The sequence below is a fragment of the Hipposideros armiger genome, unplaced genomic scaffold (genome assembly GCF_001890085.2).
Source record: "Hipposideros armiger isolate ML-2016 unplaced genomic scaffold, ASM189008v1 scaffold_181, whole genome shotgun sequence".
Taxonomy (NCBI): Eukaryota; Metazoa; Chordata; class Mammalia; order Chiroptera; family Hipposideridae; genus Hipposideros; species Hipposideros armiger.
In genome coordinates, this window is record NW_017731531.1 from 749339 (window position 1) to 764340 (window position 15002).

The window sequence follows — 15002 nt, forward strand, 5'->3', positions numbered from 1 at the left end:
TGTATTTTTCAGCCTCTTGAGTTCTTTGTGGCCTGCAGATATGGCCTCAAAGTTTACCTACCCTCTCTTTGTCCAGGATTTGTGGTTCTGAAATCCTCTGGTTGGGGTTGGGCTGGTTCTGTGTCACAGACAAAGGGATGACAGCCAGAGTGGCCTCGCGGGGTCATCCAGCTGACAGGCTGTCCCCGGGGCCCGTTCCCTCTGGCTGGTTGTTGCTCTGGAGAGGACTCTATGTCCCCACAAGGACAGCTGCTGCGTGAGTCAGGCCAAGCAATCAGCTGAAAAAGGTGGCAGTGGTCACACACGGGCTTGAGTGTCAGAGAGGCTAGTGAGAGGCCAGCGCCCCTTTGGGCTGCTGTGGGAATTCTCAGGGAAATAGGCCAGATGTCCACAGACCTGCAAAGGCCGTTGACTCTGGGATGACTTCAGAAACACCACAGCGAGAGAAATAACTACCCTTATTCAATAAACAAATGAAATCACTAAACAAATAAGTAACTTCTGGTTACCTCTTAGGTTTTTTGAGACCACCCCCCTTGGAAGCATCCTGAACAGATTTTCATCTGATTGTAACACCATTGACCAGGTACATAGCACTGTGACCCATTTGCCCAGTTCAGAGAGAGGTCAGGCCCCTGTCTGTGGCTGGCTTCCCCAGATTGGGAGACCAGAGCCTTGGGGAAAACCCCAGTGGCCCCCAATCTGATTATAATGCTGCCTCAGGGCCTAGGGGCCCCCCTGTTATGAGAACCTCATAATAAGCCTAAGAGAAACCACATCCCTCTGGCTTCCATTCAAGAACCCCCAGCTCACTCCAGTAAGGTTCCAGCATATTCTGCACCAAGCTGACTGATTTTGTGGAGACGATTCATTTTGATTCAGCCTGTCTTCTTTATTTACCATCGTACTAGATGGTGAGAAAACGAAGTCCTGATTCCTGCCCTCAGGGAGCCTCCAGTGTAGCTGGAGAGCTTAAGACATGTGCCTACAATAATGTGAGAGAGCAAAACGTGGTGGCAGGTAACACACTGAACATCACCAAATACCAAAGCTCACCTCCCTCTCTCTCCCTTCCCTCACTCAGCACATCCCGTCCACGCTGGAGTGCCTGAGCCGTTCCACCCTGCTCTGCGTCTCAGCCCTGGCCGTCATCTCCTATGTCACACCTGTGTTCCTCGTGGCCCTCTTACCCCTGGCCATCGTGTGCTACTTCATCCAGAAGTACTTCCGGGTGGCATCCAGGTGATGGCAGCATTTGCCAACCTCCAGGGTTGGGGTTAGGGTGGGGGATGGGAGATGCTTTGCAGTGGGCTGTTGGGTACTCTTGTTAGAGTCATCGTCATAAAAGTAATAGAGTCATGTTCCCCAAGAAAAGGAAAATAGAAATGGAGGAAATGAAATACTCGTATTCCACTACCCTAATATAACCATCTGTCAGCACACTCGCTGCAGTTCATACCTGAACTGTTTCCTTGGGTGCTATGGTCAGGAATGCAACTGCTAGGTTGGGGTGTATGCACGTGTTTCTGTCCTTCGTTCATTTTGTCAAAATGCTCCTCGGGAGGGTTGTTTGATTCTAGTGACCAGGCTGATTGCTGATGCGTGAAGTCAGAGGGCACCTGATGTGAGGGGTGTTATGACAACCACACCTTCCAGCCCATGTGGGCACAGAGCAGGGCTGGAAGCCTTGACACCAGGGAGCCCCTCACCTCCACTTTCATTATCACATTCACCCCCATGAGCCTTGGAGCCACACGTGCCTTTCCTACTCAAAATTTTCTAAGAACATTCCCTAGGAATTTTTTCTGGGAATGATTCTGTTAAACTCATAGATTCAAAGAATTATAAGGGATAATTTTAAAGAACTTCTAGGCCAGCATTTCTCAATCTGCCAATTACCACCTCGCCATGGGTCATGAAATTAATATCATAGATCACAACCAGTATTTTTTTAAAAAAAGAAATAGAACAGAAAATATCAAACTGTATTCACATAGTAACAGTAAATTTTTGCTTTGTGAAACTTTTGTTTGGGTGGTATAGGGGTTTGTGTGTGTGTGTGTGTGTGTGTGTGTGTGTGTGCTGACTTGTGATATAAAATGTATTTCTTACTGCAGGCTGTGGTCAGAAGCTTAAGGACCTTTCCCAAGTGCACAAAATTGTTTAGAAACTGGAGTCAAAATGCTGATTAGCAATAACAATAATTAAATTTAGGTACATCTTGGTCACAATTACCTTGCCCACAAGGATCAGGATTTGTATAAATGGCTTCCTGCCTGGATGATCAGAATCCCCTGGTACCCACAAGGAACAACGTTGACATTCACAAAATCACAGTGGCTTTTTAAATGCTGTTCTACAGCATTTGTAGTACAAGCCATTCTACAAAGTTCATTTCTTCTGCCAGAGAAACTGCCCTATTCCCCTGGCACCCACTCTGGCCCTGGAGACGGTTTGTCCAGGAAAGCTGCTTCGTGCATCCCAACCTGGCCTCCCCAGCACTAATGCACTTGTCAAGATGCAGCTGTGGGCAGCAGGACCAATTTTGTTGCCATAGAAACCGCTGACCTTTTCCCCCTTAAGGAGTCCTTTAGCTTCTGGCCTGAGATGTGCTGGAACCTATTGTGATTATCGGGGAAAGGACTGAAAGCTTTGAGTTGGCCTTTCTGTTCCTTCGAACGGCTGTCCCAAGGTTCAGATTGTTCACCTGTGAAAGGGAACTAACACTGCCTGCCCAGCCTACAGGTACAGATGAGGAGTAGGTGATGCCCAGGATAGCAGTAACTGTTTGAGTATTCTGGTTACGCACTTTACATAAATGAGCTGTCCAGTCCTCACAACTACTTGATGCGGTGGTACCACTGCCTTCCCTTTTCACAGGCCTAGAGAGGTGAAGCCATTTGCCCACATGGTAGTAGGGGTGGAGCTAGGATTCAGACCCAGGCTGAGCCCTGAGCCTGCCCTCCTAACCATTCCACTCTGCTCTCCTGGCACAGGGACCTGCAGCAGTTAGATGACACCACTCAGCTTCCATTGCTCTCACACTTTGCTGAAACTGTGGAAGGCCTCACCACCATCCGGGCCTTCAGGTACCAGATTCACCCCAGGGTGGGGATGGGCGGGATGGGTAAAACCAGGGTCACAGGTCATGAGATTCAATTCTCAGGGCTCCACTTATAAAGGCCCAGGATACACATCTGCCAAACCCTCCTCCGTCCCCAAGGCCCAAATAATGTCCACTGCGCGGGTCAGGCCAGGTATGCTCTACTATATGATTCAGAGAGGAAAATCTCAGCCCTACAACCATGCCAGAGCCTCTGTGAACTAAGGCAGAACATCAGAAAAAACAAGGCTGGGACAAGTTCTCAGATACCAATACTAGAAAGGTCCTTACATCATGTGAGCCAGCCCTGAGGCCATCTTTTATTGAGAATCTCCTGTGAGCCAAATAGTATGCTGAATACTCTCTGTGCCAATGTCCTTCATTCTGCGATATGAACTCTGAGGTGGTGATCATGATTGTGCCCATTTTTCAGATAAGGAAATTGAGGCTCAGAGAAGCTATATAACCTCTCTGTGTAAGGTCCCACAAAGCCCAGACTTGAACCTGCTCATCCATTCAGCATTTACCGAGCATTCACCATATGCCAAGTCCCATGCCAGGAACTAAAAAGAGAGAGATGAGTCAGATGAACCCCTGCCCTGGAGGTATTTACAGCCCAGGCTTTGAACAGGCCAGGACAAGCCCATGTTACTGAAAGAAAGGGGTACACAGCAAGCATAGAAGAGAAGCAGTCATGGAAGGCACCATAAAAGAGGTAGGAGGTGTCATTGGACCTAGGACTCAAAGGGTAGCTAAGAGTTCACCGGGCTGGAGGAATACCCTGAAAACTTCAGTGCCTCTACCATCCTCTTGCCACCCTGAGTCGTGACGTCAGGCTGGACAGGAGCATCTGAGGCTGCCTGGGGAGTGGAGGCAGCTATTGTCCCCTGCCCAGTCTCCATCTGAGGTATTAGGGCATCTCTCCTCTAGCCAGACAGGCCAGACCCCTGACCCAAATAGCTGGGCTCTGGTATCTAAGCCTCACCCAGAAAGTGATTTCTGGTTATTTTTAGGGTGGCACAGCTGTGCAGCATGTGCCAGTAACCATGCTACCTCAAGCCCTGTGTCCAGGAGTAACCCTAGGGCTCAAGGACCAATTGAGGGTCCAAGGAGGTTTGTACCTCCCCCCAACCCCCAAAGGCCAGCTGCAGCCCTGGGAGAGGTGCCCAGGCCCCTGGTGCAGCACTACAGCTCCTGTTCATACCGTAGGGCATCTGGGGCCAGTGGAAGGTCTTCTTACAGGTGTCGTCTGAGTAAAGCAAAGCAAAGCAGAGTCTGCCCCAGCCTTGGCTCTGCTCCCTGGACATCCCCCGCCCCCGTGCAAGCCTGTGCTGTCTTCCACACAGAAGCTCCCTGGAGCCTGGCATATGCCTCAGGGGTCTCCTCCAGCCCCCTGCTCTTCTCAAGGCTGAACTTCCCCAGTTCCTTCAACCTCCAGGCCCCTCAACACCCCTGGGCCTAGCCTCTAAGTTTTGGTGATGTATTTCTTATAATTGGTGTCCTGGAGGCCTTTGGGCTGGGGTTAGGCAGAGCAATTGTGACTTTCCTAGAGTGGGCCAGGCCCTCTCAGTAGGATCCGCGTGGATCCCAGCATCCTATAAGCAGCCCCAGACCAAGCCTGCGGTCAGACAGCGGAGCTGCTGTGCAGCGAGGCTTCCCACACCCGGCACTGACACAGTGCATGGTTTTCAAATGAATGAAGAACTTTTTAATCATCCCTTGGATGTGTTTAATTCACTGGCTTTTTCCCAGCAGCCCACCCTGTTGAAAGCTAAGTAGCATTTATTGATTGCACACTTGCCAAGTGCCAGGCCCTATGCTAAGTGTTATTATTGTATTTAATCCTCACAAGAGCCCCACGACGTAGTTACTTTAGCCCCCTACTAAAATGAAGAGAAGAGACCCACAGAGTCTGAGTAACCAACTCGAGGCCACACAGACAGTGAGAGCTGGTGCTGGGCTTAGAACCTAGGCCTGTCTGACCTTGTGGTGTTTCTAAGAGGCCCTGCTTTTCCCCAAAGCACTGAACATTGGGCTCAGTATTGGGCTCAGAGGCTGTTTCAGTCCATGTAGGATGTATCATATTACTCTCCCCATTTACTGATGAGGAAACAGTTTGACACACAGGCAGTAATAGACTAGACTCCAACCTGGGTCTGCATGACCCCAACGCCGGGGCCCTTTCCGCAGCCCTCACACCTCCATGCACCTATCACAGAAGCTCACACACGCCCTCATGCACATCCACCCCTGAGGCCCCTCAGACTCTCCCGTCACACACACGTGCCCTCACACGTCTTCAACATGCACTTAATCAAACCCTCTGGGTGTATGGTTTCACATCCACCTCAGACACATCACCCACCGCATCCATTCACGCTGTGGCTGTGCAGTCGCCCACTTCCTCACACCTCAGAGACTCACTTCACTCTCCTCAAACACATAGTTCGGTCACAGGCCTTCCACCCAGAAATAATCAAAGCGGAACAAACACCTTCCAGGAGTGAAAAGCAAATGCCCAATGAGGCTTGACTTGAGTACCTCCGAGTCCCCTCAGTTTTGTCACTGAGACCAGAGCTAAGATGGCTTTCATTTGTTCCATCATTCACCATCAAGTGAGTGCTCTTCTCCCTCCTCTGGGCCTGGCCTAAGCCAGCCAGGTCTGAGGGGTGGCCAAGGAGAGGGATGCTAGGAGCCCCGGATGGTCAGGGAGAGGAGGCAGATCCACACGCAGTAACTCAGGAGAGAGTGTGATGAGGCCACGAGGGTGGGAAAGACGCCTCCAGGATTCCTTGTACGGAGAGATCCATCTATATTAGAGGGTCAGGGAAGGTTCCCAGGGGCCACTTGGACCCGGATTATTGCCTCAAACTTTCCTCACCCGCCCTCCAGGTACGAGGCCCGGTTCCAGCAGAAGCTCCTCGAATACACAGACTCCAACAACATTGCCTCCCTCTTCCTCACAGCTGCCAACAGGTGGCTAGAAGTCCGCATGGCAAGTGCCACCCACCCCCACCCCGTGCCCCAGGACAGGGGTTTCTGATAGGGGTGTGGAGCCAGAGGGAAGGGCCACACATAGACCAGAGGGTGGGAAGGGAGGGTGGAACACCAGCTCACGGGAGCACACAGGGTGGGCACAGAGCCCTCTGCGTCTCCCAGCCCTGGTGGTCCTCCTGGTATCTGACCTGAGTCCTCCCTTCTTCATATTACTGCCTGGGGGCTGTATATCTGAGGTGTGTGCCAATAGTGAGAATAGTTGTGTGTTTAACTGTGAGCAGTGTGTGTCTGAAGTGTGTCTGATACACATGTTACGTACACGTGTGGACCAGCTGGTGAGGCATGTGTGCTGGTGGCTGAGGAATGCGGGGAGCCTAAGTTCTGTGTACACGTTGTCTCCTGGGGCTCCAGCCTTCACAGGCCTCCTGCATAGCTGATGATGTGTATACACGAGTTTTATGGCTGGGGTTGAGTCTCAGCTGAGCTCCTCTCTGCCCTGAAGAGGGAACTGGGAGGACACTGTGGCTTCAACCCCCGAGAGTCCAGGCCAGCCCTCATCCCTTTGCAGGAGTACATTGGTGCATGTGTGGTCCTCATCGCAGCCGTGACCTCCATCTCCAACTCCCTGCACAGGGAGCTCTCCGCTGGCCTGGTGGGCCTGGGCCTCACCTACGCCCTAATGGTGAGTGGCAGCAGGCTGGGGAAGCATCAGGCACCAGCACTCAGGGAATCCCAGGGCGCCTTTCCCAAATGAGACACCCCCGCCCATCCCAAGCCTTACCCCAAGCTACTTTGAGTCTGATGCCAGAGGGACCGTGTGGCAGGAGGGCTGACTACAGGGCCCTGCCCATTCACCCAGGGCCCAGGCCCTAGATGGGCGGTGGGTGAGGAGGCACGTTCGTTGTAACACTTCCCATGCCTCCGGGAAGGGCCACCCTGAACAACCAGCCAGTGGGCAGCAAAAGACATCAGGGCCCCCAACCCCTCCTCAGCTATAGGAAGAGCAGCCTGGTGACCAAGGATAGGACCACATGGTCACTCCCCACAGGTCTCCAACTACCTCAACTGGATGGTGAGGAACCTGGCAGACATGGAGATCCAGCTGGGGGCCGTGAAACGCATCCACGGGCTCCTGAAAACGGAGGCAGAGAGCTACGAGGGGCTGTTGGGTGAGGGGTACAGGAGGGCTTCTGGGGAGAGGGCCAGGAGCAGGGGTGTGTTTGGGTTGAGGGAGGCCATGAGGGAGCCTGGGGGTAGGGTGGCACTCCTGGATACCAGCTGAGGCCCACGCCTGCTGGCTGACCGCCGCCCGGCCCCCAGAACCATCGCTGATCCCCAAGAACTGGCCGGACCAAGGGAAGATTCAAATCCAGAACCTGAGCGTGCGCTACGACAGCTCCCTGAAGCCTGTGCTGAAGCACGTCAACGCCCTCATCTCCCCAGGACAGAAGGTCAGGGGCGGGAGGGCAGAGGGCTGGCAGCGTCCCAGGGCGCGTGGCCCCCCAGGGCCCTCCAGGCCTCACACCCAGTCTCCTGGCCCTGGGCCCCTCACACCGACAAGGCTCAGCCCACCTCTCCCCTCCCTCACTCCTCCTCCCGCTGCTGTCCTCACTCACCCACCTGACCGGCCTGGTTTAAGGGACTTTGTCAGACACACACACACACACACACACACACACACACCGCAAATGGTCAGGACTCTCCCAGGGCACTGCCCTCTGAGCTTCAGAGCAGGGGTCTAGGGGCGCCCTTGCCTGGGGGAGGGAGCCCCTGTCGGGCACTCTGACCCACCTCTCCGACTGATTCCCTCCTCCTCACTCCCTCTCTGCTTTCTCTGCCACTGCCCCTCTCCTTCCATCTCGTTGTCACTATATCTCTGTATCGGTCCCTTATTGTCATTTCAGTTGGTACCCAAGGGCCAGGAAACGATGGGGTCAGAGATGGCTCCAGTTTAAAGTGGGACGCACAGACACATCCCTGCACACCGCACTCAGCCACCCCCTGCCCTTCTGCCACACTCATGCACACAGACACACCAGTGTCCCCAACTCCCCTGAAGCCAAGGACCAGGCACAGCCAGGCCCACACCCATGCCCAGGCAGATGGACATCTACACCCTGCACTTGCGTGTGGGTCCCCGTGGGAGCCCCCTCTGGACCCACTGCAGGAAATAAGCCCAAATCTCTTTGCCCAGCCCTGGCCAAAGAGAAGCTGGTCAGAAAACCAGGATAAGACATGCTATGGCTTCCCATGCCTGTGCACCCCCAGAGCTAGCACCAACGGCTCCCAGCCACCCCCAGAGCCCCCACAACGTACCCACCCCTCTCTTTCTAGATTGGAATCTGTGGCCGCACAGGCAGTGGGAAGTCCTCCTTCTCTCTTGCTTTTTTCCGCATGGTAGACACGTTTGAAGGTGAGTGACACGGCGGGCACACCACAGGTACCCACAGCTACGGATGGGACCTCAGTCCTGGTGTATGTTCCGACATTACAGGAGGCCCAGCAATCACTGTCTCCCCCTGCATCATCACGGGCTGAACCCATCCCCAGCACCACATTCCCCTCAGTGGCGCCCCACCTGTGACATTGTCTCCACGCAGGGCGCATCATCATCGATGGCATTGACATCGCCAAACTGCCACTGCACACCCTGCGCTCGCGCCTCTCCATCATCCTGCAGGACCCTGTCCTCTTCAGCGGCACCATCCGGTGAGTCCCCCCCACCCTGCCAGGCCACCCCAGGCCGGGCTCAGCTCCATTGGATCTGGAGCACAAAGAAGAGGGGGGTGGGCGAGGCCAGGAGCACTCAGCTGGATACCCACCTCCCCTGGCAGGCAGCCCTGCTCAGGCACGAGGGTCTGACGCTGGTTCTCCAGAGGAGTTTTATACCCATGCCCTTCTCTTTCCCATTAGACTTGGGCAGGCTCTGGTAGGAGTACCCCAAACCTTCAGGTCTGCAATGCCACCAGCTTGGTGCCCCCTCACAGCCAGGCCTCCAGTCAGTCAGTTCTCATTCACTGCTCCCTTCCCCAGCCTCACCCTCTGAAAGTCCTGTGGAGATGGAGCCCCTCCCTAAGGGAGCTTTGTGTGTCACCCTCCAGATTTAACCTGGACCCAGAGAAGAAGTGCTCTGACAGCACGCTGTGGGAGGCCCTGGAAATTGCCCAGTTGAAGCTGGTGGTGAAGGCGCTGCCAGGAGGCCTCGGTAACTGCTGCTGGCTGAGCAGCTGGCTGGCTAGGCGCGAAAGGGCTCCTTCAGTGGGAAAACTTATGTCTTAGGTTTGCCCAGAGTTTGGAGTCTGGTATTGGGCAAGACTCCAGAGACCATTTAGTCCCACCTGTCACCATACAGGAGCTCAGAGAGGTCAAATGGCTTGCCCCAGGTCACACAACTAGCCAGTTCAAGGTCTGACCCCTCCTGCAGGGCATGGGGGGGGGCGGCGTGAAATAGGGGTCCCTGTGAGATGGAGCTTGCAAGTCCCTGATACCATAGCGATATTTTCAGCCCTGCCCTTCCTTGTCCACCTGCCTGCCCAGTGCTGCTGGAAAGATGGAGAGGAAAGACTGGGAAGTCACAGGCACCCGGCACTCATCGAGGCCGCTGGGAAGATGGTGCCCCCACCCCAGCGGTCTGCAGAGCCTTGGTGTATTTGCTGCAGCCCCTGTGACAACAGAGGCTGGCCAAGGCTTGACTTCAGAGAATCAGCCCCCACCAAGGCCCGCACACATGATGCACACACACACTCAGTGCGCATGCCCTTCCCAGAACTGCCCAGGCCCCAGCACCACGCAGCTCCAGGGGGCGCTCTTCTCATTGTAATCCAGGTCGTCCGTGTTGTGTAAGGCGCAGGAACCCTACCCAGCTGTACTCGCAACACACACCCACATATTTGCTCCTGTACACATATTTTCCGACACCCCGCAAGCCATACCATCTACTCTACTCAGCGCAGGATTCACTCAGCCCTGCTCCTTTCCCTGGGGCTGGTTTCAGATGCCATCATCACGGAAGGCGGGGAGAATTTCAGCCAGGGCCAGAGGCAGCTGTTCTGCCTGGCAAGGGCCTTCGTGAGAAAGACCAGCATCTTCATCATGGACGAGGCCACGGCTTCCATCGACATGGCTACGGTTGGTCCTAGGCACATCCACGGGACGGGGGTCTTGGGGTGTTAGGCAGAAGTTTGCACCAAGTAATCCTGAAGTCCGAGTTGCCTTTAGCATCAAGGGCCATTCGTAGCAGAAAGGGCGAAAGGCTAGGAAACCCTGACTCAGCTAGTCTTAGGGCATGTTCATAACCCACATGCACACAAACTACACACAGACCCACAGAGACTTCACACCCATCACTTGCCACCCAGCACACCCCAGACACACTCACAGCATACATAACAGGCACAGAGCTGAGCTCCCAACAGGCTGAATCCAGCCCCTTAGTGCTGGGAACCAAGTCAGTCCTAAGGGGACTAGGGCCAGACAGAGGCAGGGGGGTGGAGCTAGGATTGGGGTCAGATGGCAGCTGGGCCACAAGCCTGGGCCTCACATCCCCAAAGCCAGGCCAGACCCCTCTGCTGGGCAGGTGAGCAACAGCTGCTGTTCCTACCTGGCAGGAGAACATCCTCCAGAAGGTGGTGATGACAGCCTTCGCAGACCGTACCGTGGTCACCATCGCGGTAAGGGGCCCGTTGGTGGGGTGCGAGGGAAGGGCTGGCCTCCTGAGGCTGTCATCAGTGGGCAGCCCCTGGGATCATGTGGGCCTGGTAATCAAAGAGGATCTTGGAGCTTGGCGGGGCAAGGAGTCTGGAGGGCTTGCAGGGAGCCTGAATTGCAGGATTTGGGGTAGGGGAGATTTGCACCTGCATGTCCCTCAGACCTCCCCTCTCATTCTCCAGGTTCCAAGGCCCACCCCTGTCCCAAGGCCCTGTGAGCTAGACTAGGGTTACTTCTCCATAGAAAATAGGGAGTGGGGGGATCTCTGAGACTTGAAGCCTGGAGGTTGGGGCAAAGCTGAGACTTAGTGAGGGAGAGGGTGTCATTAATGGATGGAGGGCTTGGACTCACAGCCACCCCAGGAAAGGGCAGTCACCAGAGAGGTTGGACATTCTGGCCACATGCCCCCTCATTCAAGCTGCAGGAGGGATGCCCTCAGCTGCCCCGCCCCTCCCCTCCCGACCCTGACCAGCCCCCTCCTGCCTGGCCCAGCACCGTGTGCACACCATCCTGAGTGCCGACCTGGTGATTGTCCTGAAACGCGGTGCCATCCTGGAGTTCGACAAGCCAGAGAAGTTGCTCAGCCGGAAGGACAGTGTCTTCGCCTCCTTTGTCCACGCAGACAAATGACCTGCCAGAGCCCAAGTGCCATCCGTGCCCCACCCTGCCCCCACCTCCCGCCTGGGTTTTCAAACTGTAAATCACTTGTAAATAAAGAGATTGGTTATTTCCTACCAGACGCCTTGGTTCTGGTGGGCAAGGGCTGGGGTGGACTGTGGTGTCCAGCAGAGCCAGCATGACCTTGGCATCAGGCAGACCTGTAGAAGCTGTGAGCGTGGGCAAAGCGGGTTTCCTTATCTGAGAAATGAAGGTTGTATTAGTCTCCTAGGGCTGCCATAGCAAAGTACCAGAGACTGCGTGGCTTAAACAACAGATATGTATTTCTGACAGCTCTGAAGAATGGAAGTCCAAGATCAAGGTCGCAAATTTGGTTTCTCCTGAGGCCTCTCTCCTTGGACCTTCTAGCTGTGTCCTCCCTCACATGGCCTTTCCTCTGTGTGTGTACATCTCCAGTGTCTCTTTTCTCATTAGGAGACCAGTCATATTGGCTTAGGGCCCCACCCTTATTACCTCACTTAACCTAATGACCTCTTCATAGGACCTATCTCCAAATACAGTTACATTGGGGGCTTCGACATATGAATGTAGGGTTTCAACATATAATTTTGGGGGCAACACAATTCAGTCCATAACAAGACTTATAGCATTTTTGTGATTATCTCATCAGATAAAGTAGCAGATCTCCATAGTGTGTGGTCCCCTTCCTTCTTTAATTTTTGGATTAAAATTTTTGGGCCTCAAGTATCCTGGATTAGTACCATTTCCCTTGCAAATGACAGGAACATAACTCCAAGTGGCTTAAACAAAAATGGGAATCTATTGTCACATGTGACTGAGAAGGGCAGGAGGTGTACCTCTTCAAGCACGGCTGGATCCGGGTGTTTGGCATCAGAGATGTGTCTATTTCTGGGTTCCATCTTCCTCTCCCTCCCCGATAACAGAGGGCCACTAGCGGCTCCAGCTGATCTCCTACCCCTCTGAAAAAATATGTTTTTTCCCAATAGTTCCCACAAAAATCTTGGTAGCAAATCTCCACGGACCAATTTGGGTCATATCCCCACTCCCACCCAATCACTGTGGTCAGAGGGCTGGAATACACTGACTGGCTAGGACTGAATCACATGTCCCTGTCTCCGTCCCCCATGTAGGAGCATTCAGACGTGGGGGAAGGGTGACCCCTCAGGGAAAGCACAGTGCATATATCGTAAGTTAGCTGGGTGGTGGCTGGGAGATGCTGGGGTCCAGACACTGGGGAGACAAAAACAACAACTGTCCATCTGCATCATAAAACAGGAGTACACACCTGCCCTTGAAGGCAGGTGCTCATTTACATATCATTTTATTATCATTACATGTTGCCTTCTGTACGGGCTATATCAGACCCTTGGGCCTGCGTCCTTCTTGTTTGCAAGGGGGTCAGAGTCATGCAACATAAGGAAAACCCACCAATCATTGGAGAGGGACCCAATACCAAACAAACCCTTCTAGATGTTCTAGGAGCCAGAGGAGCTCAGGAAGGGAGAATCCTGTAAGGCTGCCTGGAAGAGGCAGGATTTGATTTGGGCATGGAAGGGGTAGGAATTAGAAAGGCAGAGAGTTGGAGACAAGGGCCCATGGAGTGTGTGAGTATGTGTGTGTGTGTGTGTGTGTGTGTGTGTGTGTGTGTGTGTGTGTGTGTGGTGGGGGTGGAGGGCACAAGATCAGAGAGCCTTGAATGCCAGGACAAGTAGTCTGGGATAAACCTCTGAACAAAAGGAAAGTGAAGAAATTTTTTGAGATCGGGTCCTTAAAAGTGTGGTGTTTGGAAGAGATGAGTATGAGGAGGTGCAGGATGGAGTGGCATGGAGCAGACTTTTGAATAGGGTGTTCACCCTCCTGGAAAGGGTAGAGCAGAGAATAGCTGAGGCCTCAGGGCAACACTGTGAGGCAGGGCGTGGCCTTTCCAGCTCTGAGATGCCTCTGGGGGCCCAGCAGCTCCCTCCACTGCCGGGCCTCCTAAGAGCAGAGTCTGGGAAGGGGAAGAGGTTTCCCATCCCTCCCATGCCCACCACCCCTCAAGGAATTGAATGGAAGTAGCAGGGGCAGGGCAGGGCCCACACTGAAGTTTTGAATGGATGCCCAAGGCCAATGTAATCCAAACCCTGATAATCTGCCAACCTTGACTTGGATACCCTACTGACATAGGTCATCTCTGGTTATTAGAACTGACCCTTCTATATGAGAAATCAAAGCCTGCCTCTGTTCCACTGTGTGTCTATACTGAGTCTACACTTGGGGCCACACCAAATTATTAGTCCATCCTCCTTGGACCCCCCCAGGGTTTCTGCAATAGTGCCCAAACTCCCGGGGGACTCTTCAAGGCCCCTTTTCTGATGGCTAAACAGCTGCAGTTGCCCCAGAGGTTTCCTGTGTAACCCTGTCTCCTTGAGCTCCCCACTCTGCTCATCCTATTTTCCCCTCCCCACCGTAGGCACTGCACCTCTAGTAATATAGCCCAAGATCACACTTACTTGAGTAGTAGTGTTCACTATGCCTACAGTTGGGTATGGGAGAGAAAGGAAAACTCAATATGAAAGTCACACCGTGTCCGACTGTGGCCCACATGCCCACTGTCCCTATCTTTCCAGCCCCTGCTTCAAGCCCCCACACCAACAAATGGACACACATAGGTCAGGGGTTTCTCCATAAGGACCTGAGATCCCAGAGAGGGAGTGGGGCCATTACTGTCACAACAGAGACCTAGCAAGCTTTCCCTTCAGCTGATAACTGGAGGCTCTCCATCTGGGGCCCACACTACGGGGCAACCCTAGGCTTATGTCTACAGTAAAAACACCAGTCCTGTCCAGGCCAAAAGTTTGGGCCCCCTAGTGCCCAAGGCAGCAGCCCTAATACAGCCCCTCAGACCCAGGGGCCTCCCATTACCTGAGGTAGAAGAAATCAGGCTGTGGGTGTAAAGCAAGTGTCAGTAGCTCGAACCCTCTTTGAAATGCAGGGGTGGGGTTGTGAGGACAGTCACGATTGAGAAAATGTAACCACCCAGGCTTCTGGGCTGCTGCATCCAGCATCCCCTGTAATAGCTGCTAAACTGTGTTCCTACATCTTCTAAGGTATATTTTCTTCTGGGGAGGGAGATCGTGGCTTTCATCAGATTCTCAAAAGAGCCATGACTCAGAACAGATTAAGAGCACCCGCAAAGAGAAGAGGCAGTCAGTTGAGAAGTCCTCGGGCCTCCTAATCTCCTCCAGTCACCCAATTCAATTGGTTACGCAGCCCCTCGGTGCCTCCTTTCTCTGGGAACCAGCAAAGCCCAGTGCTGCGCCAGGAGGCGGATATTGACCCAAATGAGAATAGAAAAATTGAGGAGGGGAGCCAGGGCGACAGGGGTTGCTGTCCCCAGACTGAGAGGGCAGGTCACGACTCCCTTCACCCGCCTCCTGCTCTAATTTCATAGGCCGTGAGCAGGAGGGACCTCTTTTGGTACATCAGGCTGGGCAAACCCCCAAGGCCAGTGGGTGGTGAACGGCGATGGGAGGGAGGGGGTGGGGCTTGAGCTTGTGCCCGCCTCCCTCTAGCT

At 53.9% G+C, this 15002-nt stretch overlaps 1 protein-coding gene across 10 annotated transcripts in view; it reads left to right on the forward strand.

The window, feature by feature from the left end:
* Positions 1–11609, forward strand: part of ABCC8 (ATP binding cassette subfamily C member 8) — a 76456-nt gene extending 64847 nt beyond the window's left edge. For 4 of the 10 annotated variants that reach the window (XM_019652538.1, XM_019652540.1, XM_019652539.1 and 1 more), the window contains 13 exons: positions 517–586; positions 1085–1242; positions 2997–3089; positions 5996–6098; positions 6669–6782; positions 7149–7269; positions 7421–7551; positions 8435–8513; positions 8701–8809; positions 9202–9305; positions 10049–10228; positions 10708–10770; positions 11300–11609. In XM_019652538.1, coding sequence (XP_019508083.1) covers positions 517–586; positions 1085–1242; positions 2997–3089; positions 5996–6098; positions 6669–6782; positions 7149–7269; positions 7421–7551; positions 8435–8513; positions 8701–8809; positions 9202–9305; positions 10049–10228; positions 10708–10770; positions 11300–11607 — 1633 coding nt within the window. In that variant the 3' untranslated portion in view covers positions 11608–11609. The other 6 variants (XM_019652541.1, XM_019652542.1, XM_019652543.1 and 3 more) reach the window with 5 other exon arrangements.
* The last annotated feature ends 3393 nt before the right edge of the window (positions 11610–15002 follow it).